Source organism: Coffea arabica, chromosome 3c (assembly GCF_036785885.1).
Source record: "Coffea arabica cultivar ET-39 chromosome 3c, Coffea Arabica ET-39 HiFi, whole genome shotgun sequence".
Lineage (NCBI taxonomy): Eukaryota > Viridiplantae > Streptophyta > Magnoliopsida > Gentianales > Rubiaceae > Coffea > Coffea arabica.
In genome coordinates this window covers 40710024-40735236 of record NC_092314.1, presented here as the reverse complement: position 1 = coordinate 40735236, position 25213 = coordinate 40710024, and the positions used below count along the sequence as shown (strand labels likewise).

The window sequence follows — 25213 nt, the reverse complement described above, 5'->3', positions numbered from 1 at the left end:
AAACGGGTGACATTAGGAGTAGAAACTGTGTAACCCGTGGGGAGGTCAAACTCGAATGTAGCTTAGAACTCCCTAACCAATTTGACAAATGCCAGACAGTCAACAATATAAGTGTAGGGACGCCACCCAATAGCCTGGATCAACCGATCAAAGTCAACTCGAATATTTAAAAGGCCTAAGGTGGCGGCGTCCTGGTATCGGCAAGGTATAATGCGCCGTTCACAACAATCAGCATATCGCCGCTTGTCGGCGGCCTTGGTGAAGTTCAAATTACCCCCAAAATATGCAGGGTTAGAGATATGGATGCCTCGTTGCCTTCCAAGGCGAGCCCTCCTCCTAGAGGAAGAAGGGTCGTGCGAGGGGTCAGAGGCGGGAATAGAGTGCTGGGGTGGGGGAGGCTGTGAGTGTTTAGGTGTCCTAGACCTAGAGGAAGATCGAGGTCTCACCATTGTGACTAGCAGGCAACCCAAAAGCTATAAGAAAATGCCTCAACAAGACAGCAAATGCAATTGAGAATTATCGGTGGTTCCAATTGAGTCCAATACAGAAACAAAGCAGCCTAAAAGTGCGACAACTACTCCAAATACCCCAAGCAAGTCAGTAAGACGCAACCAATTAGCAATAAGCAATGGAAGTGTCACAGTAGCCGTCCAATGCACCAAACAAATGCAATAAACCCCAACCAAAGGCAGCTCAATAGACTACAGGCAGAAAATACCAAAGGAGACTCAATTGACACCAAAAACGACCCTAACAAATCAGCAAATAATGACAAAATGTACTCACCCCAAAAAGCCCAACAGATGTCACCAAATGGAAAGCCCACTACACAACTCAACTGGGAGCAAATATAAGCACAAGGGGTTGGGCTTTCAAGCAAACAGCTAACCAAATAGAAACAACAAAAGTAAACAAAATACCGCAACCAGTACCACTGGTGCACACAAGATGAATAAATTTTAAGCAAACCACTACCATCAGTACCACTGGTGCACACACAGGTAAGGATCAATTCAAATAGGCAGCCCAAAGCACTGATAAATCCGACAACACAAACAATACTAGAAATAGAAGAAATCAAAAGGGTAAACAATTTGCCAATAACTCTCAAAATGACCCCAAATGAGCAATTGACTCGCCGAACAAATTACAAGTGAGAAATCAAGCAAAGCACCTCCTGCGATTATCCCCCAAGGAACCCAAGAAATGGGCAACAATCCCCAGCAATTTAGAATCTAGAAGATGCTAACAAGGGTGCAAGAACAATACCTCCACTTGTCAATATTTGACAGGTGGTGTTGGCGCACTAAAGAGGTAGACGCGAGAGAGAGCAGCGAGCTGGAGGAAGGATCGCACTGTCGGCGGCCGCGAGCATCGCGTGAGGTGGCAACCGCTGGTAGTGCAACAGTGCTGATGGTCGCGCGAGAGAGGATCTGGCCATGGGCTGCGGCGGCGTGCGATGGAGGCCTGGAGGCACGACTTGGCCGCAAGCTGGTGGTGTTGCGCGGTAGAGCCTGGAGGCGGCGTGGAGCTACTGTGAACTTCGGGCAGCAGCGGCGAGCTTCAGGTGGCGGTGCGAGAAGGAAGTAGCCTCGGGCAGCGGGGTGGTGGTGGTGCTCGCGGTGTTGCGGGCAGTGGCTGCGAGGTGAAGTTTCAGGCGGCGGTGCGCGAGCTAGAGGAGGTGTATGGCGAGCTGATGGACGGCGAGGCAACGGAGGAGGAAGAAAAGCGGGAGGCAATATCCCTTTTTTTTCATATACATTTGAATAGTTCAATTTCTTAAATGACTTTGACTTCACAATTTGGAAAAGAATCTTGTATATCGTAGAATTCTTTTGTAAAATATTGACACGCAAAAGTAAGAAATAAACAAGTTTTGACCAATCTAGTGTACTAATATAAACAATTTTGAAAATTGTACGCTAGGTGTACAAATAATAATAGCATGTATGATAAAGAAAAGAAAAGGGAAGAAACTAAAAAGGAAATGACAGGGAAAAAGAAGAAACAAGAATGCTTAAGAATGAATGAGCAGATTTGTCCAAACATATATGAGGTTTTTGACTATTTCACTTGCCCTTTTCCAGGTTTTGAAAATTATGCTCACCTCTCTTGAGGTTTATTATCTTGTAATTTTAGCTTCAATCAATAATAAAAAAGTGATATTAGGAGAAAAAAGATAATATGATTTCACAATTGCCCCTAATATGCTAAATTGTTTAATTAATCCAATACAGTCCAAACATTAAAGAAAACACTAGATTTACTATTTATCATCAAGGATTAAATTACATATAGCATCAAAATAATATATCATTCGCTATATTTTGTTTAATATAAGATTCAAATTGCTCTTTTCAGATACAAACCCATTGTCAAATATAATCAATAATAAATAATCAAAAAAAAAATCTGTAACCAACAAAAAGCGAAATTTAATACCATAAATATTTCAGCAACTAACGTTAATATGTTGACAAAAATATTGATGATGTTAATGGTTGTTCTTTGTAATATTTTGGTTGCAAAATTTTTTGATTATTTATTGTTGATCATGTTTAACAATGGGTATGTAATTGAAAAGAGTAATTTGGATCTTGTATTAAGTGAAAACACTGAATGATATACTATTTTTTTTTATGTTATATGTGATTTGATCCCTAATAATAAATAGCAAATTTTAGTGTTTTTCTTTGATAAGTGGGTTGGTATTAAATTAATTAAACAATGTAGCAGATGAGGGTAACGATGAAATCATATTGTTTTCTCTCTCCTAATATCAATTTTAATTATTGATTGGGTTTAAATGTTACAAGATAATTAATCCCAAGATAGGTTAGTATAATTTTTAAAGCTTAAAGGGAAGCCAATGAAATAGTAAAAAATTTCAAGAGAGGTTTCTAAAATTATCCCTTTTTTTATATATTTCATTTGGGGTTTTACATAGTTCATTTTATTAGACAAAATACATGACATCTGCAGGGATTCCAAACTGCGAGTTTTAACTCAAAATCCATTACCATGAAATGTCCAAACAGCAACGGAAAAGCAATGGATTTCCGACCGAAAATCCATTTACAATAATTTATTCAACAGCTGGGGATAACATACTGCACTAGAACCATGCTCCATTTATTTATGTAACGGCTAGAACAATTTGCTAATTGTTCCCTTAGATGCTAGTAGCATTTTAGCTTGATTCAGCAGTTACCAATACACGTCTCCGTAAGCTGCCACACACAGATACAGCCAGCACAACATGGATTGCCTGTGCAGGATTCCCCGGCAGGTACACAGCTCCGTTCCTAACCATCATGAACTCCAACGCCAAGCATTTTTATAATCTGTCCTCCAATTGGCAGCATTTTACTTGGTGCAGTTTTGACACAATTGGCAGCATTTTACTTGATGCAGTTTTGACAGCATTGGTGGTTTCTGTAGCTTCCCCAGCTTCAACTTTCCCCAGCACCGCACCTGCAAAAGAAATTTAAAAAAAAAATCTTAGTAGGAAATTAGCTAGTAATGGATGGTAGTTGAGTTCTACTAGTAATTAATACTCTAATTGAATTTAAAGACAAACTAACAATTCAATTGGGTTAAATGCATTAAATCTCCATGAACTTTCACCTTAGTTGCACTTTACCCCCTAAACTTCTCTAATAGGCACTTTGCGTGCCACCCCTCCCCCCAGAAAAATTTTTGGACAAAAATGTCCTTGCAATAATTTTTTACTGTCTCGTGATACTATTTCCTTCCTTTCATATTAGATGATACGAAATAATTTGAATTCTATATGAAATATGCTTAGAGAGACTATTGTGTTAGTTATGATTTTATGTAAATGATAAAACAAAGTAAGTCTGATAGACTAACTAGATGCAAGGAGCACAAGAGCAAGGAAGAAAGACTGATTAAAAGCCATTTGGATTCCTATTATTTTGGCATTATCTAGAAAAATAGAAAAATCATTCAAAATACCCTTCATATTTTGTTAAATGAATTTTTTTGCCTATCACTTTTAAAATGTTAACTTTACCTCCTTTATAAATTCAAATTAATAAATTTTGGTACCAAATCAAGTTTTTGACAACTTTTGAGCCTGAAAATCACCATGTGGTCCACATACAGTTATTTTTTATATACAAAAAGGTCAGGTTCCATTTCTTCAATGGCACAAGTGAATATAGATTAGGTCAAATCCGCTTTTTTAAGAGAAAAAAATAAATATGATTTAGATCAAATCCTATTTTTAGGAACAAAAATGAATATGGATCCAGTCATTTATTTAATTATAAATGGGATATAACATTTTTGTCCCTAAAAAATGATCATGCATTGGACACGTGTTGGATTCAAGGTAAAACGTGGTAAAAAAATCTAAATTGCAACCAAATTTTATCGATTTAATTTTGTGAGGGACATAAATTTAGTATTTCAAAAGCGACGGGTGGAAAATTTTATTTGATGAGATGTGAGGGACATTTTGAACAATTTTCTCTTAGAAAATCTTTTGAAATATTTGTTGTATGTAATTTTTGAATCATCTTTTTATTTAACATACATCGCATCATAAAAGTTGTTATAGTAAAGAAAATTCCCAAAAAATGCAATCCCTCTAATCTACAAAACTATTGATTTGAAAAATTATACAAGTGTTCCGATTTGTATGGATTGGTGATTCTCAATTATGTGATAAAGATTGAATAGAAATCATGAAGACCCACCAGACCTTTGATTGGTATTTGGTTCTTGACTAAAAGAAGAAAAACAAAGAAAACTTTTGGAGACTTGCCTGCTGAGGACTGATTGGTGAATATGACTTGTGAGTAGTCTAGAATGTGTGCTAGTGGTGGACCTTTGGAGTTTGGATTCTATTCTTGTTTGGTATAGTAGGCTTTTACTCCTCGTTAACGTTGTTACTGCCTTCCACAAGCCAACCCCATTATCTACTATTCTACTGGTAGTGCTTTATTTGTCTCTTGTTCTGGTTTGGTTTATTTGACGGTCTGGCAATGGTGGTGCTGATTGTGGTCGTGCTGCTGGTTGAGTGGTACTATTCTCTTCTTCAAGTGAGTTGCTACAGATATCAAGTTAAATTTGGATCAGTAACAAGTTAAATTTGCTTGCTTAAGTCAATGTTAAATTAAAGTAGCATCACATTGATTTACTTGCGTAATTTGATGAATTATGACTAACTGAGAGGAACTGGATATTAGGCCATTATTGCATTAAGCTTTGTTTATGCTACTTTTAATTCTTAATCTCTAATAAGATGTTGAAACAATCAATCTTTGGACAAGTTGCCTAGCCAATTTGGAAGAGTTGCAACTCATTGAAATGTAGTTGAGGTAGGTTGCAGATGGTTGTGACAAAGGTTAATTGAAATTTGTCAAATTTAATGCGTTTTTAGTTGATCTCATTGTGTTATTTGTTTTTCATTTTTTTTACATATATATTTTTCTCAATAAGCTCATCTTGATAGGGCGTTGTTTGTTGACTTTGTTAAGTTTATTCACAGAAATTATTGCTACGTGATTTATTTTAGCCTCGTGACCTGCGTTATAAATTCCAATTTCTTCTACGCTTGCAATCGAAACCATTCTAGAGTGATAAAAAAAAATTTTAAAAAAATGCTAATGAAACCATATATTCAACTTCATAAACTCTCTTTTCCTCACATGTGTAATTTATCTTCGTAGGCAGATATTAACATGGCCTGCCAATTCACTCCTATCCCAATCAAGAAAACAGCAGCCTTTTTTTTTTTTAGTCTATTGTCTTAAGTGGATTTTATCCATTCAGATTTCTTCATAAAAGCAAATTAGCTTCCTGATAATGAAATGAAAAGGGTTATCTGCACACACCAATATCAAGACATATGCAAGTAATGTTGGAAACAAAACCAAAAGTGACAAAATATAATTAAAGATCTTTTTTTACACCAAAGAAATGTGTATATTTTTAATTCTGTGGCGTGATTCCTTTTTAAAATGTTTGAAGCCCAATGTTCCTATAATAGAGGAAGCCTAGGAAAGCATTTGACAGTATTGCCAAGCAGTTGTAGGTTTTGTAGGCCAAAATGGTGCAATGTAAGTCGAAATGACAGACTATTTGCACCACAACAAATTTAGCAGCCCATTCTGGCGTTCAAAATAATATGATCGGCCAAAGTTTAAATTCTTCAAATATCCAAATCCAAATTTTTTACAACTTTATATTTTTTTCTTGCGAGGATTTTGGTTAGTCTAACACTTGTATAAACTTTCCTTTCTCCATTCATACAATTAGGACGAAATCTATCCAAAATTACGTGTGTCAGGAAAAGACTGTTGAATTGTGGTGGACTCTAGTATCAAATTAATGGATTAAATCTTCTAATAATTGAGGCAAATAAATAGTTTTATTCCATTGAAGGTGTATATAATGACAATACTCATAAAATTAACTTATACTAGACGCCTAATAATTGAGTCTAGATCTTGAGAATATATGTTCTAATTTTATTAGAGTTTCACTCGACATATCTGCTCAAAGATTCACTTAATAATTGAGTTCATTTATTGCCTTTGGATCCTTGTTTCTGAGTTGATTTCATTGTTTATTCATTTTTCTAACCGGTTGTTGTCATATTATTAGAAGAAACTATTGCAACGTTATTCCTGTGAATCCCATACCCGGCCTATAAAATGCGAGTTCTACTTGTAATTCCCAACCAAAAAGCGAAAAAAAAATCCTAGAATTTCAAACAAAAAAATGGATTTGGCTAGAAATATTGTTGATCATACTGGTGAGCTTTTTCAAGCACAAGCTCACATATGGAACCATATATTCAACTTCATAAATTCTATGTCCGTCAAATGTGCAATTCAATTAGGCATTCCAGACGTTATTCACAAACATGGCCAGCCGATGACCCTTGATCAATTGATTGATGCTCTTCCCATCAAGAATGCAAAAGCCCCTTTCGTTTATCGTCTCATGCAGATTTTGATCCACTCAGGCTTCTTCATTGAAGCAAAGATTCCTGGAAATGAGAATGATAATCAAAAGGGTTATCTGCTTACTTCTGCTTCTGAACTCCTTTTAAAGAGTAACCCTTTTAGCATGACGCCGTTTTTACTAGCCATTCTCGATCCCACCTTGACTGATCCATGGCACCATCTCAGCCAGTGGTTTCAGAATAGTGATGAAACCCCGTTTTATACTTGCCATGGCAGCTCACTTTATGATCTTGCAAGCCATGAGCCGCGGCTTAATCAATTCTTTAACGAAGCAGTGGCTAGTGATACCCGGCTGGTTAGTAGCGTGGTGACCAAAGATTGTAAGCATGTTTTTGAGGGTTTGAATTCATTGGTAGATGTTGGAGGTGGAACTGGAACCTTTGCTAAGGCAATTGCTGATGCTTTCCCTCGCCTGAAATGCACTGTGCTTGATCTTCCTCATGTTGTTGATGGCTTGGAGAGTAGTGAGAACTTGGCCTATGTTGGAGGTAACATGTTTGAAGCCATTCCTCCTGCAGATGCTGTTTTAATGAAGGTATGAAATCGATGTTGCACGTTTTCTAGTTGACAAATTTTTTTTATAGTAGTGTTATTTAGATTTTTATCCTTATTGCCTGAGATCATAAGATTAAAATTCACCAATTATAAGAAGTGTCAATTTCAAAAGTAAGATTGAGTAGTAGAAATTGAGGTTATGCTTAATCCAAGAACTGCATCATGAAGAGGGGAAAAAAAAGAACAAAGTTTTAAACGTCAAATTGATTGCGTGTGTTTGGTACTATAAGAGAATAGTTTTGTTTTTGCTTTTTGACGCAAAAAGCTTTAAATGGGTTGTAATGTTTCTAACAAAAATTTTCTTTCATTGTGATATAATTTGCAATCAAGCAGTGGATATTGATTGATTGGAGCGATGATGAGTGTGTACAAATACTAAAAAAATGTAAAGAAGCAATTCCTAGCAAGGAAAAAGGAGGCAAAGTGATAATTGTTGAAATGTTCTGCAAAAGCCAGCAGAAAGGGGATGATGATCATGAGGCGATTGAGACCCAACTGTTCTTTGATATGGCAGCGATGGTTCTAGTCAAAGGAAGGCAAAGAAATGAGAAAGATTGGGCGAAACTTTTCACGGAGGCAGGCTTCAGTGACTATAAGATAACTGCAGTATTGGGCTTGAGATCTATCATTGAGGTTTATCATAATTAATTAATATGCTTTTTGAAAATGTTGTTTGTGCTAAAGAGTGATGAATCTTTAGTCAGGATGTTCAGAATAAGTTTTATGGCTTTGGAGTGTTTGTTTTACTCATTTATTGGCAATAGACAAATTGCCAAAGTCCAGTCTTGAAGCTGAACGTGGGCGGCTGATCAACTTGGTTCGTGCTTGTATCTTGAACCAGATTTACTCGCGAAGTTCACCAGATTTTCTGGCAATTGGGCATTGAATGAGAAGAGAAAAATTACAGCCGCTTGTAGGATCCTTACTAGTATAAATAAATGCCATTTCCTCAGTTGAAGGGCACCAAAGCTCAAGTGAAAGATAGGAAATGAACGAGTTCAATTGTTGAGTGAGTGTTTGAGCAGATATCTCAAGAGTGAGGCACTGATATATTAGAGCAACTATTCTCAAGAGTGAGGCTCAATTATTAGTGTCCAATATAAATATATTTTGTGTGTTGTTATTAAATATATTTTGAGTGTAATAAAATTGTTCGTTTGCCTCCTTTATATAAAGGATTTAATCCATTGATTTGGTATTAAACCCCACCACAATCCAACACTGGAATGTGTCCAAATCCCAGCCTGGAATACACAGCAAGCACATTATGTATAAATGGTGTGGAGTTGAGGTAGCTAACGACAATAACTGTTTCCAACATTGTTGAAGTTGAAGTAGATGCATCGCTTCCACTTTAAATTCAGCCATTACAGCTGAATGTAAGTTGAAGGAAGAACGGATAAACAAAATGTAAGTTTAAAAGATTTTCAGTTCTTAACTTGCCTAAGTTGTACAACACTTTCTAAACAAAATGTAACTCAATGTAAATTACTTATTCAATTTTGAAACAATGGCATTGTATCTAATTAATATTCGTGTAGATCCATATATGTTTGTAATTTCAAAGTTATGTGACTTGCTTTTGGCTGCACATTATCAAAATTTGCCTTGTTGAGAAAATCTTTCCCATACATCATTTGGGACGGTGGCACCTGACAACCGTCCCAACCCATTCTCCACAAATACACCTTTCTGGATCTTGCAAATATATTAGTCAACAAAAAGAGTACGCATTATTTACTAAATTGAATTGTTATAGCCACTCATGGCCCCAGTTACTAATCATCATGCCTATCCATTCGTATGGACCTTATACGCTCTTTAACTATAAGATTGGATGCCTACCTGTTATACCCAAAGAGGAAAACAAAATCGACAGCGAAAAGATGGACTTGGGTAGAAATGGTGATGCTAATAAGCTACTTCAAGCTCAAGCTCACATATGGAATCACATATTCAACTTCATAAACTCCATTTCCCTCAAATGTGCAATTCAACTCGGCATACCAGACATTAATCACAAGCATGTTAAGCCAATGAGTCTCGATGAACTCACCGATGCTCTTCCAATTGGCAATGCAAAAGCCCCCTTTGTCTATCGTCTGATGAGGATTCTAATCCACTCAGGCTTCTTCATCGAGGCAAAAGTTAGCCAGCACGATGAAGAGGAAGGTTATATGCTCACTACTTCTTCTAAACTTTTATTAAAAGATGAGCCTTTTAGCGTGACACCATGCTTGATCCTACCTTGATGGATCCATGGTACCACCTTAGCCAGTGGTTGCAAAACAACAGTGATGTGAATCCCTTCAAGACTTGTCACGGCAAGGTAGTGTGGGAGCTTGCAGGCCAGGATCTGAGGCTTAATAATTTTTTTAATGAAGGAATGGCTAGCGATTCTAGGCTAGTTGGCAGTATTCTGATCAGGGATTGCAAGGATGTTCTTTCAATGTTGAATTCTTTGGTGGATGTTGCAGGTGGAACTGGAACTTTGGCTACGGAAATTGCTGATGCTTTTCCTGACTTGAAATGTATTGTTCTCGATCTTCGTCATGTGGTTGACGGCTTGGTAGCGAATAACAAGAGTTTAGCCTTTGTTGGAGGAAGTATGTTTGTAGCTATTCCTCCTGCAGATGATGTTACAATGAAGGTAAGATCACCTTTCCAAGAAGATGCAACAGATCCATATTCACCTTTTTGTTGTTAAAAGGCAGCTTAGTATTGATTCTAAACACATCTATATATGCTGCTGATTCATTACAACCATGTCTTTTTGATGTGGTATTCTTGACTAATTTGAATTCTTTGTGATATGAATGTTAATTTAAACAGTGGATATTGCACGATTGGAATGATGAGGAATGTGTACAAATGCTTAGGAAATGCAAAGAAGCAATTCCTAGCAAGGAAAATGGAGGGAAGGTGATAATCATAGACATGGTACTGAATGACCAGCAAAAGGGAGCTGATGATCATGAGGCAATTGAAAGTCAACTTTTCTTTGATATGCTGATGATGGTGCTTGTCACGGGGAAACAAAGAAATGAGAGAGAGTGGGCAAAACTCTTTTCTGAGGCAGGATTCAATGACTATAAGATAACTCTAGTACTAGGCAGGATTCATTGAGGTTTATTATTAGGAGTAGCGGATAATTTTTTTGGACTATTTTTGTTAGACATATGTAAGAAGTCAACATGTTTATCTTTTCTTCTTTTACGATTGTAATCTTTTGTGGCATTTTCTTTTCATTTTCAATAAATCAATATTTTTTTGGGAGGTGAAAATAGCCATGCGAGAATTTTCTGCAGAGCTATTCTGTCGGGCAGACCTGTAAGTCACTTTCCAAGCACAATCTTGAGTATTTATTTCTTTTCAAGGCCCGTCGCAGGGAGAGAATTTGAGGAATCATTCGCTAACCCCAAGAGACAGACTACAGGGCAGATAACTTAGCCCAAAAACGAGACCCAACATGTAGCTCATTGTGCGTAGGGATGCAATTGAGCTTTATCAAGTCGAACACTCTAGTATTTAAATTTATTTAATTATTTTAATGATTTCAAATTTTTGTTTAAGTTTGATTTGTTTATTTGTCCTATCGAACTTGAACGAGTTTAACAGGTTGTCAATGCCTGTACAATAATAAAAATAAACCTAATTGCCAATTAAAGTAATCAAAACCCGATTCCAATTACTGGAGCAGGGACTCTAGGTGTACAATGGGTTACTTGATTCACCCTGCTCCCGAAGAGTTTGCTTAACCGATATACCCGATGGAATGACTTTTACACAAATAATTATTAATTTGTAAACAGGGCAAGTAGGGTCATATCCTCAGGGACTGGGGATATTTGTCTCTTTTGAAATCCAAAGTAACACGAGGGGGTGTTTTTGTATAAAAGATGACAATTAAAACAATTCAACTAAAAATGAAATAGCCAACTAAAAATTAAATGACTATTCACTAAAATCAAAGTAATAATAATTAAAGGTCTAGCCAAGAAATAACTTCAGCAATGGTTCACCTAATTGATCATCGATGCACTACCAGGGTTATTTTAGATTAGCCCGCGTATTCTCCAAAATTTTTTAAAAATATTTTCCAAAATTTCAAGTTAATGGCCGAAATGTTCAATTTTGTGAAATTGTGAGTTGATTAATGAGTGGATTAAATGAGTGGATTAATGCATTAATTTTGTGAAATTGTGAAGGATATCGATGTATGAAATTCATGCACGAGTTGAAAGAAGTGTAAGGATTGTCCAGAGGATAAAGTACATAAGAAATTAGGAGCAAAAATGAAGGAAAAACGAAAGAAACGAAAAAATTGGAAATTTAATGGAACCGATCCGAGCTCGGATCCGTGAGAGCAAAGAGAGATCCGATCCCTCTTCTGTACTTCTGGAGGAGTGTATCCGAGGTCAGAAGATCCGACCTCGGATCCATCATGGGAAGTCCTCGGATCCTAAAGATCCGAGCTCGGATCTATATTCAACCCTCGGATCCGAGACTCGGATCTGTCTCTCTCTTCAGCAAGTGGCACAGCCGTTTTCCTTTACTTTTCTCACAACTTTTCCAGCTATTTTGAGGGACAGAAATCGGTGGCACATGCTTCTGCAACAAAAGAGAAGACCAAATGAATTGTAGACAAACGAAAATATCATATCTTTGATTCTGCTACTGACTACATTAGAGATAGCACTCAGGGTTTGAGGCTTTTAGGATTCAGGATTTTAGGGTTTCAGAGATCAAGAATTAGTGTTTTAGGAGAATAGCACTTTCGAGTTTATGGTTGTAGGATTTTAGTTTGACTATAGTGTGCCTTGATTAGGACTTTCGATTTTTAATTAAAATAGTAATCCTATCGTGCCGCAAAAATATTTTTTAATGGATTTTAATAAACCCAACAACCTTGATTTAATGTTTTAGGGTTTACAAGGATTTGGTTTCTAAGATTTATGATTTAGTGTTTTACGGCTTTAGCACTTAGGGTTTTAGGATTTTTGCATGACAATAACTTTGTCTTGATTATCACTTTATATTTTTAATCAAAATAGTAATCCTGCCAATAATTGTAAAAGGTAAAACACGCAAGATTTAATCGCTAGATCTTTGATTTAATTTTTTTTCTTTTCCCTTTCAACTACCAAACAAATAACACGTACTTCATAAAAATAACTTAAATAATTTTTTAAAATAACATTGCGTTATGAAATTTCTAAAATTACAGTTGAAATTGTAACAGATATTAATGACTATTAACTATTAGATTCTTATAACTAATATTCATCGGTGTCAACAAATAAATACGATTCATTAATAACAAAGGAAAATTAGAATTTGATTAAAAAAATTTATTTGATAAAAAAAGGAAAAAAAGTTAGTATTTTATTCATAAAAAATAGTCAACACCTTACATGTTAACAATTTCATTCTATTTTTACATTGATCTATGAAATAGAAAGAACCATGCATGTGTACTTTTTCCACCATTTAAATGTATTATAATAAAATAACGTATTTCCAACCGTACAATTACCAATTTTTTTTATTATAAAAGAAATATGCATGTATAGTAAATTATATTAAAAAGATTATTGTGAATATGATTTTTTTTAGAGCACATATTTGATGACTTTAGGCACGTGCAAGTTTTAAAATAAAAAAAATTTATTCCTCTGCTAATTACAGATTTTTAAATAAAATTTCTCTAACATTTCTCCGAAATATAAGATTTTAGTAGATATTTTAAAATAAGATTTTACTACCGACAGCATTTTAGTAAAGGCAACTTCTACAAAACAAACAGCATTTACATTTAATTTTATATTTTTTATGGAGCTCGTAAATTTCATTTAAAATTTTTTTTCTAGCAAGTTTGAATTTAATTTTCTGAAAGTCATACTTATAAATGCGAAATCTAACCAAAAAGTTAAATACAATTTTTGGAGGTCAAATTTATCAAATGCGAGCTATTTGAAAATTTTTTAAAAAAACATTTAGGAGCTCGCATTTAGCTCTTACTATTTTCTGGAAAAAATTCTCTAGCTCCCAAAAAAAAAGCAAAAAAATTTAAATTAGAGCTCGCATTTGCGGAATGCGAGCTCTATTCTAACCTCGCATTCGTGAAATGCGAGCTCAGTACTGCTCGCATTTCACGAATACGAAAACCCCCAGACGGAATCCCTTGCCAAAATCACCCATTTTGTAGAATTTTTTTAAAATTCATCACAAAATTGGAAATTTCTCCAATTTTCAAAGTCCGATCACCTTTGCATGAGCTCACTGTCCATATTTACATTTTTTACTTTAATTTCCATTTATTTTTAGTTTTTTATTGATTAGTTGTTTTTTCTTTTATTTTTCATATTCTGTTTTGGGTTTTTCTCCTTTTTTTATTTTGGTATATTGTGTTATGTCACTTGATGATGATGATGATTCAGTAAAGTTCAAATTTTTCTATTTGAATTGGATATATATTTTTTAATTTTCTAATGACGATTATACATATTGTCAATCTTTGGTGTTATTCATTTGGATACCTCAATTTTTGATAGATAAATTCAAAAGAATTAATTTTTTTGTTATAACAATTTTAGGTCCCATTTTAAGATAGAAAAGAATTATTTCTTTTTTTTTGTGACAATTTTATGTCCTATTTAACCATATAAGAGAGGAAATTTTTAATGAAAATAAATTTGGGATGTTAAATTTAGACAAAAACATAATAAGAGTGAAGTCTGATGATTCTCTTAGTGAAGGATGTCTGTACAAGATAGGTATTTTGGAGATATTAGTCTATGTCTGCTTATCTGTGTGAGATCAATGGAGGCTGTTTTGTTTATATTATTCTTGTTTTGTGCAGCAGCAATATACACGGTAAAAAAAATTATAGGTTCATTTTCCACCTTAGAGTGTTAGTTATAATGCTCATGCAATTAGCTAGTAGATTAGTACTATCAATGATCTATCTGCGTACAAATGGCCATATGATATGGATTTCTCTATTATCTCACTGCATTTATGCATTCGTTGTTATTAAACGAATTTTATATTAGTACTTGCTCAAAAATTATAAAGATAAAATTCAGTTAGAATACCATTAAGGAGCAAAGAAGCTAATAAGAGTCAAAACCTCAACATCTGGCGTACAAAATTGATAACATGAAATTTGTAACTTCATTCCAAGTTAATTACATAACATAGTTTAATTATATCTAAAATGTTCTGATGAACATATGAAAAAAAATCACGTCGTCTTCAAATCTTACTAATACAACTTAAGCAGTGGCAAAATTACTCGAAAATTAAAAAGATGTAAGGGATTAGGGGGTAATCAACAGATCAAGTAGGCGAAATGGAAGACTGTAGCCATTTTGGATGCAGCTATCAATTCACACACCATAAAACAACACATTTAGGTTGGTTAACATCCTTGGATTAGGCTTTAACATCTCAAATGGTTAATAACTTATCAGTTTTTATTAGACTTTAAGATCTCATTCAATTTGTATTTAATTGAGTTGTTTTTATGTACTATTTTCAAATGAAATATTGGTGAAATGAAAGACCAAAAGAATTGGGAAAAGTTTTCATGCTTTGCTCATTGCCATTTGCTCTATATATACAAGTACAATGTGCAACCAGACTGCCGTGACTTCAGCCCCAATTTACCTAATTATGTGCAATTACCAAAGCTACCAAATATAGATAGATACTATAAACACAAGATACCCGAAACTGCAGCCGAGACTAAGTGTATACGCTAATACCCCCCCTCAAGTTGGAGCATGAAGATCGGAAATGCCCAACTTGCAAAGAATGTCATCAAACGAACGTTTGCCAAGAGCCTTGGTTAGAATATCAGCGAGTTGGTGAGACGAGGATACAAATTGGGGAAGAATGATACCACGACGAATCTCATCACGAATAAAGTGACAATCAACCTCGATGTGCTTGGTGCGTTCATGAAACACAGGGTTGTGAGCAAGATGAAGAGCGGACTGGCTATCACAATAAATCCGCATAGGAGATGAGTGAGGGACGCCAAGAGAAGCTAACAAACCCTTGAGCCATTTTAATTCACAAGTCGTAGAGGCCAAAGATCGATACTCTGCCTCAGCCGAAGATTGAGATACGGTATGCTGTTTTTTCGTTTGCCAGGAAATTGGAGAATCCCCAAGAAAGACAAAATATGCCGTCAAAGAACGTCGAGTCAATGGGCAACTCGCCCAATCCGCATCACAATAAGCTGTAAGATGAAGAGAGGAATCAGAGCGTAGCAAAAGACCTTGCCCAGGATAAAGTTTTAAGAAACGAACAACCCGAAGGGCCGCCTCCCAATGACTATGTCGTGGCTCCTGCAGAAATTGTGCCAAGATATGTACACTGTAAGATAGTTCAGGGCGAGTAATCGTCAAGTAGATAAGACGACCAATAAGACGCCGATAAGGCATAGAGTCAGGAAGGGTCTTGTCCTTAGCTAAAGCAAGGTGATGATTTTGCTCCATTGGTGTGCCGGCAGGTTTAGCACCTAACAAACCGGTCTCAGAAATAATATCGAGAGCATACTTTCTCTGACAAAGAAAAATTCCAGTCGAATTTCGTGCTACTTCAAGACCAAGGAAGTACTTCAATTTACCAAGGTCTTTCATGTGGAAACAATCATTCAAGTAAGTTTTAAACGCATGAATGACATCACTATCATTCCCACCTATCACCAGATCATCCACATAGACCAAAATGGTCAACTGAACTTTGCCACGCCGAAACGTGAACAAAGAATAGTCTGAGCCAGATTGCTGAAATCCATATTGAACCAGAGCCGTAGCCAGCTTGGCAAACCAACACCGCAGTGCCTGTCACAGCCCGTAGAGAGACTTGCGCAGACGACACACTTTATCCGCTCCGGGTGCCGTAAAACCTGGTGGAAAACGCATATATACTTCCTCCTCAAGGTCGCCATGCAAAAATGCATTGTGCACATCCATCTGATGCAATTCCCACCCACGGATCGCTGCTACTGCCAAGAAGGTACGAACCATGACCATCTTTGCAGTAGGTGCGAACGTCTCAGTATAATCAAGACCCTCGATCTGGTGATTCCTGAAAACAACCAACCGTGCCTTGTATCGCTCGATTGTTCCGTCTGCATGATGCTTGATTTTGTAGACCCATTTACTACCAAGAGCCTTCTTTCCCGTAGGCAAAGTACAAACTGTCCATGTCCCATTATTCTCTAAAGCCTCAACCTCCTTTCTCATTGCCTCACGCCAACATGAATGCTGCATTGCCTCTTTAAAACTGGTTGGTTCAATCCCTGTAGTTACTACAGCCACGAATCGACGATGCGACAGAGAAAATTTAGCACAATTCACATAGTTTGTGATGGGGTAGGGCGTACCTGAGGATGCCAAGGAAGAGGAAGGAGAGCTCGAGGAACGGAGGGCAGCTGTATGCAACACATAATCATGCAAACGAACTGAAGGCTGTCGCGCTCGTTTGCCACGACCAAGATCGTCCGCTGTACCTGTAACCTCTGCAACTTCAGGTATTGTTACGATCCCATCTGCTGTCACACCCTCTTCCACGGACTGTCCGTCATATTCAGAGACTGGCGGAGGTGCCTCAATCTCAGGCATGTCCTCCAATATAGTAGGCTCAATGACAGTAGGCAGAGGATCTGGAGTTGCCGACCTTGTGGAGTCCATATGGGCAAAAGGAAACACGTGCTCAACAAACTCAACATCTCGACTTTCAAAGCAAACCTGTCTATCTAGATCATACACCCTCCACCCCTTTTTACCATATGGATAACCCATGAATATGCACTTATGATTTCGACTTGCAAACTTATCCTTTTCCCGATTAATGCTCTTAGCATAGCATAGGCATCCAAATACTCTAAGATGAGAAATAGATGGAGGACTTCCAAACAAAATTTCATATGGAGTTTTTCCACCCAAAATCAAAATATGGAGTACGATTGATTAAATATCCTGCAGTGAGAATGCATTCTCCCCAAAATTGAATAGGTAAGTTAGCCTGAAAACGAAGCGCCCTACCAACATTCAAAATGTGTCGATGTTTCCTCTCAACTCTTCCATTTTGTTCGGGTGTCCCAACCATGGAAGTCTGATGAATAATGCCATACTCCTTAAAATAATCACCTAAACAAGTAAACTCTGTATCATTGTCACTGCGTATAATTTTGACTTGTTTATTAAATTGTCTCTCGGTCATAGCCAAAAAATTCTTAACAACATATGGGACCTCATGTTTCCCTTTTAACAAATAAACCCATACACCACGAGAACAATCATCAACAATAGTCAGAAAATAGGTAGCACCACAAAAACTAGCATCTCGATAAGCTCCCCACAAATCACAATGAATTAATTCAAAGATATCACTAGCTTTACGGTCACTAATAGGAAAAGGAATACGGGTTTGTTTTGCCCAGAAACAAACGTCACAAGGTTCATGAACACCTTTATTTATCTCTATACTACCGTCTATTGTAGGGAGCTTTTCTATGACTCGCACAGAGGGATGTCCCAGCCTTTTATGCCACAAATCCATATTCTTGACTGTAGCGGCTCCATGAGCACTGACCAGAGGCTCCCCTCGTGCGACATACAGCCCCTCAAGCTCTTCACCCACTCCAATCAGCATCCTCGAAGTGCGGTCCTGGATAACACATAAACGATCAGTGAATTTCAAGATATAAACTTTGTCACGGGCTAATTTTGAAACAGATATCAAATTGCATCGTATTTCAGGAACATATAAAACACCCTTGAGAGATAATTTTCCTACAAGGACTGTTCCTTCTCCTGTTGCCATAACGTATTCACCGTTTGGCATTTTCACGGGACAAGGAGGTATTCCTTGAAGCTCTAAAAATGCAGTTTCCTCTCCTGTCATATGATGCGAAGCACCTGTGTCGAACAACCATTGTAAATATGCCTTACCATTAAGCCTTGGCTGACCAACTGATGTATTATTCGTGTGAGTGTTCCAGAGAGACTTCAAAGTCTCCCAATCAGCTTTGCTCAAGTTCTCCAATCCAGCTTTATCAGAATCATCAAGTGGTCTCCCATGGGAAACATTAGCAGCCGCCTGTACTGCCCCTTGTGCAACATGAGCCCGTGCTACTCCACCACGGCCACGCCCCTGGTTACCACGTCCTTTGCCTCTTCCTTGAGTCGAATTTCCTGGCCACCAGTCGGGATAGCCATGAAGACGAAAACATGTGTCCATGCTATGTCCTGGTTTTTGGCAGTGAGAGCAAACTACTCCATCGTCTTTTCGGTCCCCCCCTGAATTCCGAGGGCCTGGGCTGACCGTTTTCATGGCAAAGCTCACCGGATCAGACCGATTGGGAGCTGCTCGCGTCATTACCTGCACTTGTTCTTGCTCCGTAACTTGAGAATAAACCCTATGAAGGTTTGGAAGAGGGTCTGAAGCGATGATGTTGGAACGAACATTACTATAAGATGATTCATCAAGCCCCATGAGGAATTGATGCACCCGCTCTTCCTCTTGACGCTGTTGAAGCCGTGTAGCGAAGTTACACTGCATCCATTACAAAAGCAAGTAGGCATAGGATCGTAATCATTCAGATCATCCCACAGTTTCTTGAGTCGACCATAATAAGCCATGATCGAATCCCCGTTTTGTTTGCAATTTGCAACCTCCGTTTTCAATTGATGAACTCGCGCGCCATTACGAACAGAGAATCGCTGCTGGATATCATCCCATAATTCCTTTTGCCGTTTCCTTGTATGAAATCGTGGAACGCAAGCCTGGTTCGATGGTATTAAAAATCCATGACACAATCATGGAGTTCACTGTCCACCAATCATCAATTTCATCTGAGTTCTGGTTCGGCTCCTTAATGGTGCCGTCAATGAAACCTTGTTTCTTCTTTGCCCTCAACAAAATCCTCATGGCCTTAGCCCATTCTTCATAGTTTGGTCCTTTGAATTGTGTCTGCGTAATTAAATTGCCTGGGTTGTCATTCGCACTCAATAAGAACGGCGAATTGGTCTTCAAACTTGAAGCTTTTTGATCTGTCATCTTCCTAGGATTTATAGTTTAGGGGTCGGTATTGTTTTCAGAGCCAAAAAGGCTCTGATACCATGAAAGACCAGAAGAATTGGGAAAAGTTTTCATGCTTTGCTCATTGCCATCTGCTCTATATATACAAGTACAATGTGCAACCAGACTGCCGTGACTTCAGCCCCAATTTACCTAATTATGTGCAATTACCAAAGCTATCAAATATAGATAGATACTATAAACACAAGATACCCGAAACTGTGACAGGTCGTCAGCCAGTGCAATAATAATAATAATAATATAGAACCTAGCTACCACTAAGAGCAGTCAATAATTAATCCTAGGTACTGGAGCAGGGACTCTAGGTGTGCAATGGGTTACTTGATTCATCCTGTTCTCGAAGAGTTTGCTTAATCCGATATACCAGAATTAATTAATTGACAAAAATTACTAAATAGTAGACAGTGGCAAGTAGGGTCGTCTCCTCAGGGACTGGAGATATCTGTTTCTTTTTAAAATCCAATTGATAAGGGGGGGATTTCACCGGAATGAAACTAAAAATAAATAGACAATTTAATTAAAAATGAATAAATCACTAGCACAAATATAGCAGGAATTTAATCAGGAATAAATAAATTCTAGCCAAGGATGCAACTACTCAGGCACAGTCCATTTATCTGATCATTGATGCAGGAGAGGTTCACTTAATTCATTAATAGGCTAGTTATAGTCTGACGACCAATTTTTCCTTAAATTATTGATAACCAAGGTACGACCATTGATCACCCCTAACCAGGAAATACTCCTAGGTACGACCGTAGGAATTAATTTCCCAATTGCATTAATATTAGAAAAACCTAGCCCTAACCAATAACACGCTACGAGGGTTATTTAAATTAGATTGCACGTTCCCCTAATGTGTAAACACACCAGTTGCCACTAATATTAATCAATCAAACAATTACGGATTTAATTGACTAAATTGGCACGAGATTAATAAATCACATTGAACATCGGGCCCTTGACATCCAATTAATAAAATAATCCCATGAAAATATAAGCAGACAACGTGCAAATATTAATAAATTAAGGAACGCGTGAAAACTAATTAGATCTCACAGATTTTCGGGACTGCGCCGTCGAGTTGACCCTTGACTAGATGGAAGACTTAGCCACGCCGCATAATTAAATCACCACACGAATTAATAGATTGCAAAGGCATTGCGATTTCTATTAAGAAGCAAGGAATAAAAGGTGTTTTTCCCGTTGGGTAATATTGTCGAACACCTGGCGTGCGTCAGAGGCCAGTCAGGAGAAAGCAAAACTAAAACTGAACTAAAAGACTAAAACTAGAGGTGTCCCTGTTATTCTACGTCATCCCTATTTAAGCAACAAAAGAAAGATGACTAAAGCCTATCTAGGTGGTCCCCACACATGTGGACAAAGCCTTCAAAGTACTACTTGCCCAAGTCTCTTTCCGTAGCTTTCTTTGAAGAGCCCAAATGACATATAGTTTGTGGTCCCCCACCAATTCAAGGGCCCAAGAATTGAAGCCCCTAGAAGTCTCCATATTCTCCACAAAATCCCTCCTTTTTGGTAGTTTTCTGTTTCACTCCTGAAATTAAGTCCATATACCAAAAATGAGTAGATCTCAGCAATTAACACAATATTTATTAGCGATAAAAGGGAAAATTAATAATAAAATTACCAACAAATTATACCCTATCAATTCCCCCCACACCTGAATCATGCTTGCCCTCAAGCATGGGGACAATTCAACTCAACACAGGCTAGCTTTCACACTTTCATTGCCAGCTGTGCTTATACCAAAAATCAAGATTTAGCGGCTAAGTGTCAAGTCACATCTTACTCGGTTAGCTTCTAAGTTCATAGACCTGTCCAATTCATGGCTAATTCGCTTAGGAAATCCAAATATTAACTAGCAACAGGCAGTAGTTAAGTCAACTGGCAACCAAAATCTCAACAATACGAACCAAGGATCGGCAGGCTAACATGATCATAAACTCACATATTCTCCACATCTAATTTTCTTTTTTTTTTCCTTTCTTCTGTTTTGTTTTCTTCTCCCTTTTTTTTTTTTTTTTTAATAATAGCAAAGGCATAATGCTTAGTCCCGAGCTATTCAAGTCTTTTGACGTGAACTCTGACATTTTTAGATGAAAGAGCCCAGTTACTCAACTTTTCACAGCTCCAGGACCACTTACTCATAGATATCGCCACTTTTTTACGCGAGCGCCGACACTTGTGGTGAAGACTCCCGGTTACTAGGTGGCGACACTAGCGGAGTATAGCCATACGTTATTCACCACAAAACACCAAAATACCAAGTAATTATAGATCATAGCCTGCGTCATGTCCTAAATATGGAGACTAAGGTAAACAGGAGACCAAACTACACAACAGTGCCAGCAAAATATTTATATTGCCTAAACAAGTTAGCCATAAATTGCACCACGTCGTTACACTCAAAGTATTCACCAAGAAAGCATGTTTTTACTTGCCACTGTAATTTAACTCATAGTACAAACCACAACTAACAAGAAAAAGTGAGCTGCCAAAAATATTCACCAAGATAGAAGCAAGGGAAAGGCACTCAAAAGGGAATAAAGGAACAACACCTAAACAGAAAACACTTACTAAAAGCATAGGAAAAATACCCCAAAAACGAAAAATGGGAAATATCTAGCACTCAAACAAACAAAGACCCCCCCACACCTAAATGACACATTGCCCTCAATGTGATAACAGAACAGCAGCGAAAAAGGAAGGGCAACGGTACTTCCCTGGAGTCGTCAAGACAAGGGAGGGTTAGGCGGAAACTGCAGAGGGAACCCGGCCTGCTGCATAAACGCCGCTAGATTCTGCGCCATATTGTGAATGTTAACGTCCATGTGTCGCTGCCTAATCTCAAGTCGCTCGACTGTGCTGCGGAGATGGTTCCATTCCTCATCCGTACGGGCGGAAGGCGGGGGAGCGGAGGAAGATGGGCCAGGATCGCCGCCCTCAGTGGAAGCTCGGGCAAAAGACGACCGAGGGGGAGGGCGGAGCGGCCCCGGGGGAGCAAGCTCCCAACCATTGTCTCCCTCCCGAACTAAGCCCATTTTCTCTAGGCACGGGATATCCAATGGCTCCATTTGACAGGCTACATGCAAGTTATGGTTAGAAATATCAAGGACATGCAAATTAATAGCCAAGTGGGTAATGTAAGACCCCAAAATCAAGGGGCGCTTCTTTTTAGGCAAGATGGATTTGAACTGAGAAGCGAGCCAACACCCAAGGTTAACCTTAATATTGTTTTGCATGCACCATATAAAGAAGAATTCCGGCTTAGACACAACGCCCGAACTATCTCGCCTACCCGAGAAACTGTAAGCCAAAAACCGGTGGATATAGCGAGAGGTCGGGTCCTTCAGAAAAGAACCCTTAGATAAACGAGGGTCATAGTTATCCCTGTCGACGGACATCTCATCCCAAATAAAGCGATAGCGGGAGAAAAACGGCTGAACATAGTCACATGCACTCTCGGCATACTCCCTAGACTCAGCATAAGCAAGATCAATGAAACCAAAGGCCAGATTGAAGTCGGTTATGGAATGGTGGAATTCCTGGCCCATTAAACGGAAGCGGATGACATCAGGGGTAGAAACTGTGTAATTAGTGGGAAGGTCAAACTCAAACGTGGCATAAAACTCCCTGACTAATTCGACAAAAGCCGGGAGGTCAGTGATACGAGAATAGGGGCGCCACCCGATGGCTTCAATCAAATCGTGAAAGGGGACGCTAATATTTAGAAGGCCCAATGTGGCGGGGTCCCGATAACGACAAGGAATAATCCGTCGTTCACAAGCCGCTTCATAGCGCCGCTTGTCGGCTGCCCTGGTGAAAACCAAATGACCTCCAAAATGTGCAGGGTCAGAGATATGGACGCCTCTTTGTCGCCCAAGACGAGCCCGCCTCCCAGAGGAGGAAGGGTCGTGCGAAGGGTCAGAGGCGGGAATGGAATGCTGGGGTGGAGGGGGCTGAGGAGTCCTAGGGGTCCTAGTCTTAGAAGAAGATCGAGGCTTCACCATGGTGACCAACAGGCAAACCAAAACAACCAAGTAGCAAATGTAAGCGTCACGGCGCCCCCAATAAACAAGTATAAGCGTCACGGGCGCCCCCAAATATAACCAGCAATCGCAGCAATTCACCACAAAGTAATTGAGAAAGTTGAAGAAATCAAACAACAATGCAACAGTACCACTGGTGCTCAGACAGGAAAGTTTAAATTCAACGGAAGCTCTTAACCACAACAAAAATCTCAACCAGGACCACTGGTGAGTCACAGGGGAAACTAAAACAAATAGCCAACTCACTAAATGTAAACAAACCACTCCAACCAGTACCACTGGTTTACACACGGAGGTCAGACGGCCAACAATTCAACAAAAGCAGAAATACCCCCACATATGGTAGCAATTAGACCCAAACCTGTCCAAAATGGACCCCAAAAATTTCTTAATTCACCCCCCGAATATCGCAGCAAAAATCCCAAAATTACTGCCTGCCCAAGTCCAACAAAAAAGGCCCAGGAAACATGAAATGCAAATTTTAGCAATTTAAGTGATCTAATTACTGAGCAATCGCTCAAAAATAACTTCTTGGTGTCAAATATGATTTCAGTACATAAAATATTTCATCTACAAGAATACATAGATTGCGACAGAAAATCATTTTGTGCCAATTACCCAAACAAATTTATTATTTAAAAATACATTTGTTTTAAGGCCAATTTGATGATTTTTCCCTCAACTTATTGAAAATCGTACATATTATGCTGACACATGTTGTCAAACATAGGGGAAAAAAAAAGTGATTAAACTATAAACTTTGTGAAGCAGACATTTATGATACACTCAATATGTCGGACATACTGCATTGTTATGTACAGGGATCGGTTGAGTGGTACAAGAGAAGAGAGTATAAGTAAGAGGTTTTAGGTTCGAGATCTCTCACTTACATTAAAAAAAAAAAAGAATGAAAATCGTTGTGAAACACAATAAACTTTCAATAAGCTATGTACTAATTTTTTTCCAACATCCAATAATTTATTTTTGTGGAAACCAAAATCAGTTAAGAGAGATTGCTAAATATTAAGACAACAGTGTAACACGACCTTGAGACAAATTTCAAACTAAAATTGAAATTTAGAAAATTTTTGTAATTTTTTCCCTACTTCCATTAAAGAAAATACTCAACAGACCCGAAATATCACCTTTTTTTTTTTTTTTTTCTCTTTTGGATTATCCTCTTCTATCTGCTTCTTCTTCCCCACTCCCCTGCCTCCCTTTTCCCCACTTTAGTAGTGCATTAGAACTTGCTATGTGGTAATTTTGGTCCCTAATTTTATAATTTCATTTTCCATGTTTCCTGAAGTAAGGCGAGAGTGGAGTAGAAGAAGGAGGTTGTTTGATGTAAGCAGTCCACGATTTAGTCTCCATATCTATTGCATCACGTTGTTAGTTCACACAGGCTAACCTTGGTTGCAAAATATGGTCAATATGAAAAGCATTTCAACCCATTGGAAAACCCAACGA

At 37.9% G+C, this 25213-nt stretch overlaps 1 protein-coding gene and 1 pseudogene across 1 annotated transcript; both read left to right on the top strand.

Moving 5' to 3' along the window:
* The first annotated feature begins 6707 nt into the window (after positions 1 to 6707).
* On the top strand, positions 6708 to 8759 carry LOC140037736 (trans-resveratrol di-O-methyltransferase-like). Its single transcript, XM_072082738.1, has 2 exons — positions 6708 to 7536; positions 7890 to 8759. Exons 1-2 carry the CDS (start codon positions 6754 to 6756, stop codon positions 8202 to 8204), a joined length of 1098 nt encoding a protein of 365 aa, XP_071938839.1. The 5' UTR covers positions 6708 to 6753; the 3' UTR covers positions 8205 to 8759.
* A 683-nt stretch (positions 8760 to 9442) lies between these two features.
* On the top strand, positions 9443 to 10682 carry LOC140037986 (trans-resveratrol di-O-methyltransferase-like; annotated as a pseudogene).
* The last annotated feature ends 14531 nt before the right edge of the window (positions 10683 to 25213 follow it).

Bases quoted from the DNA above. Each gene is read 5' to 3' on its own strand.
- LOC140037736 (XM_072082738.1), top strand. From the start codon at position 6,754: ATGGATTTGGCTAGAAATATTGTTGATCATACTGGTGAGCTTTTTCAA. The intron at 7,537-7,889 runs GTATGAAATCGA...GCAATCAAGCAG, and splicing joins CAGATGCTGTTTTAATGAAG to TGGATATTGATTGATTGGAG.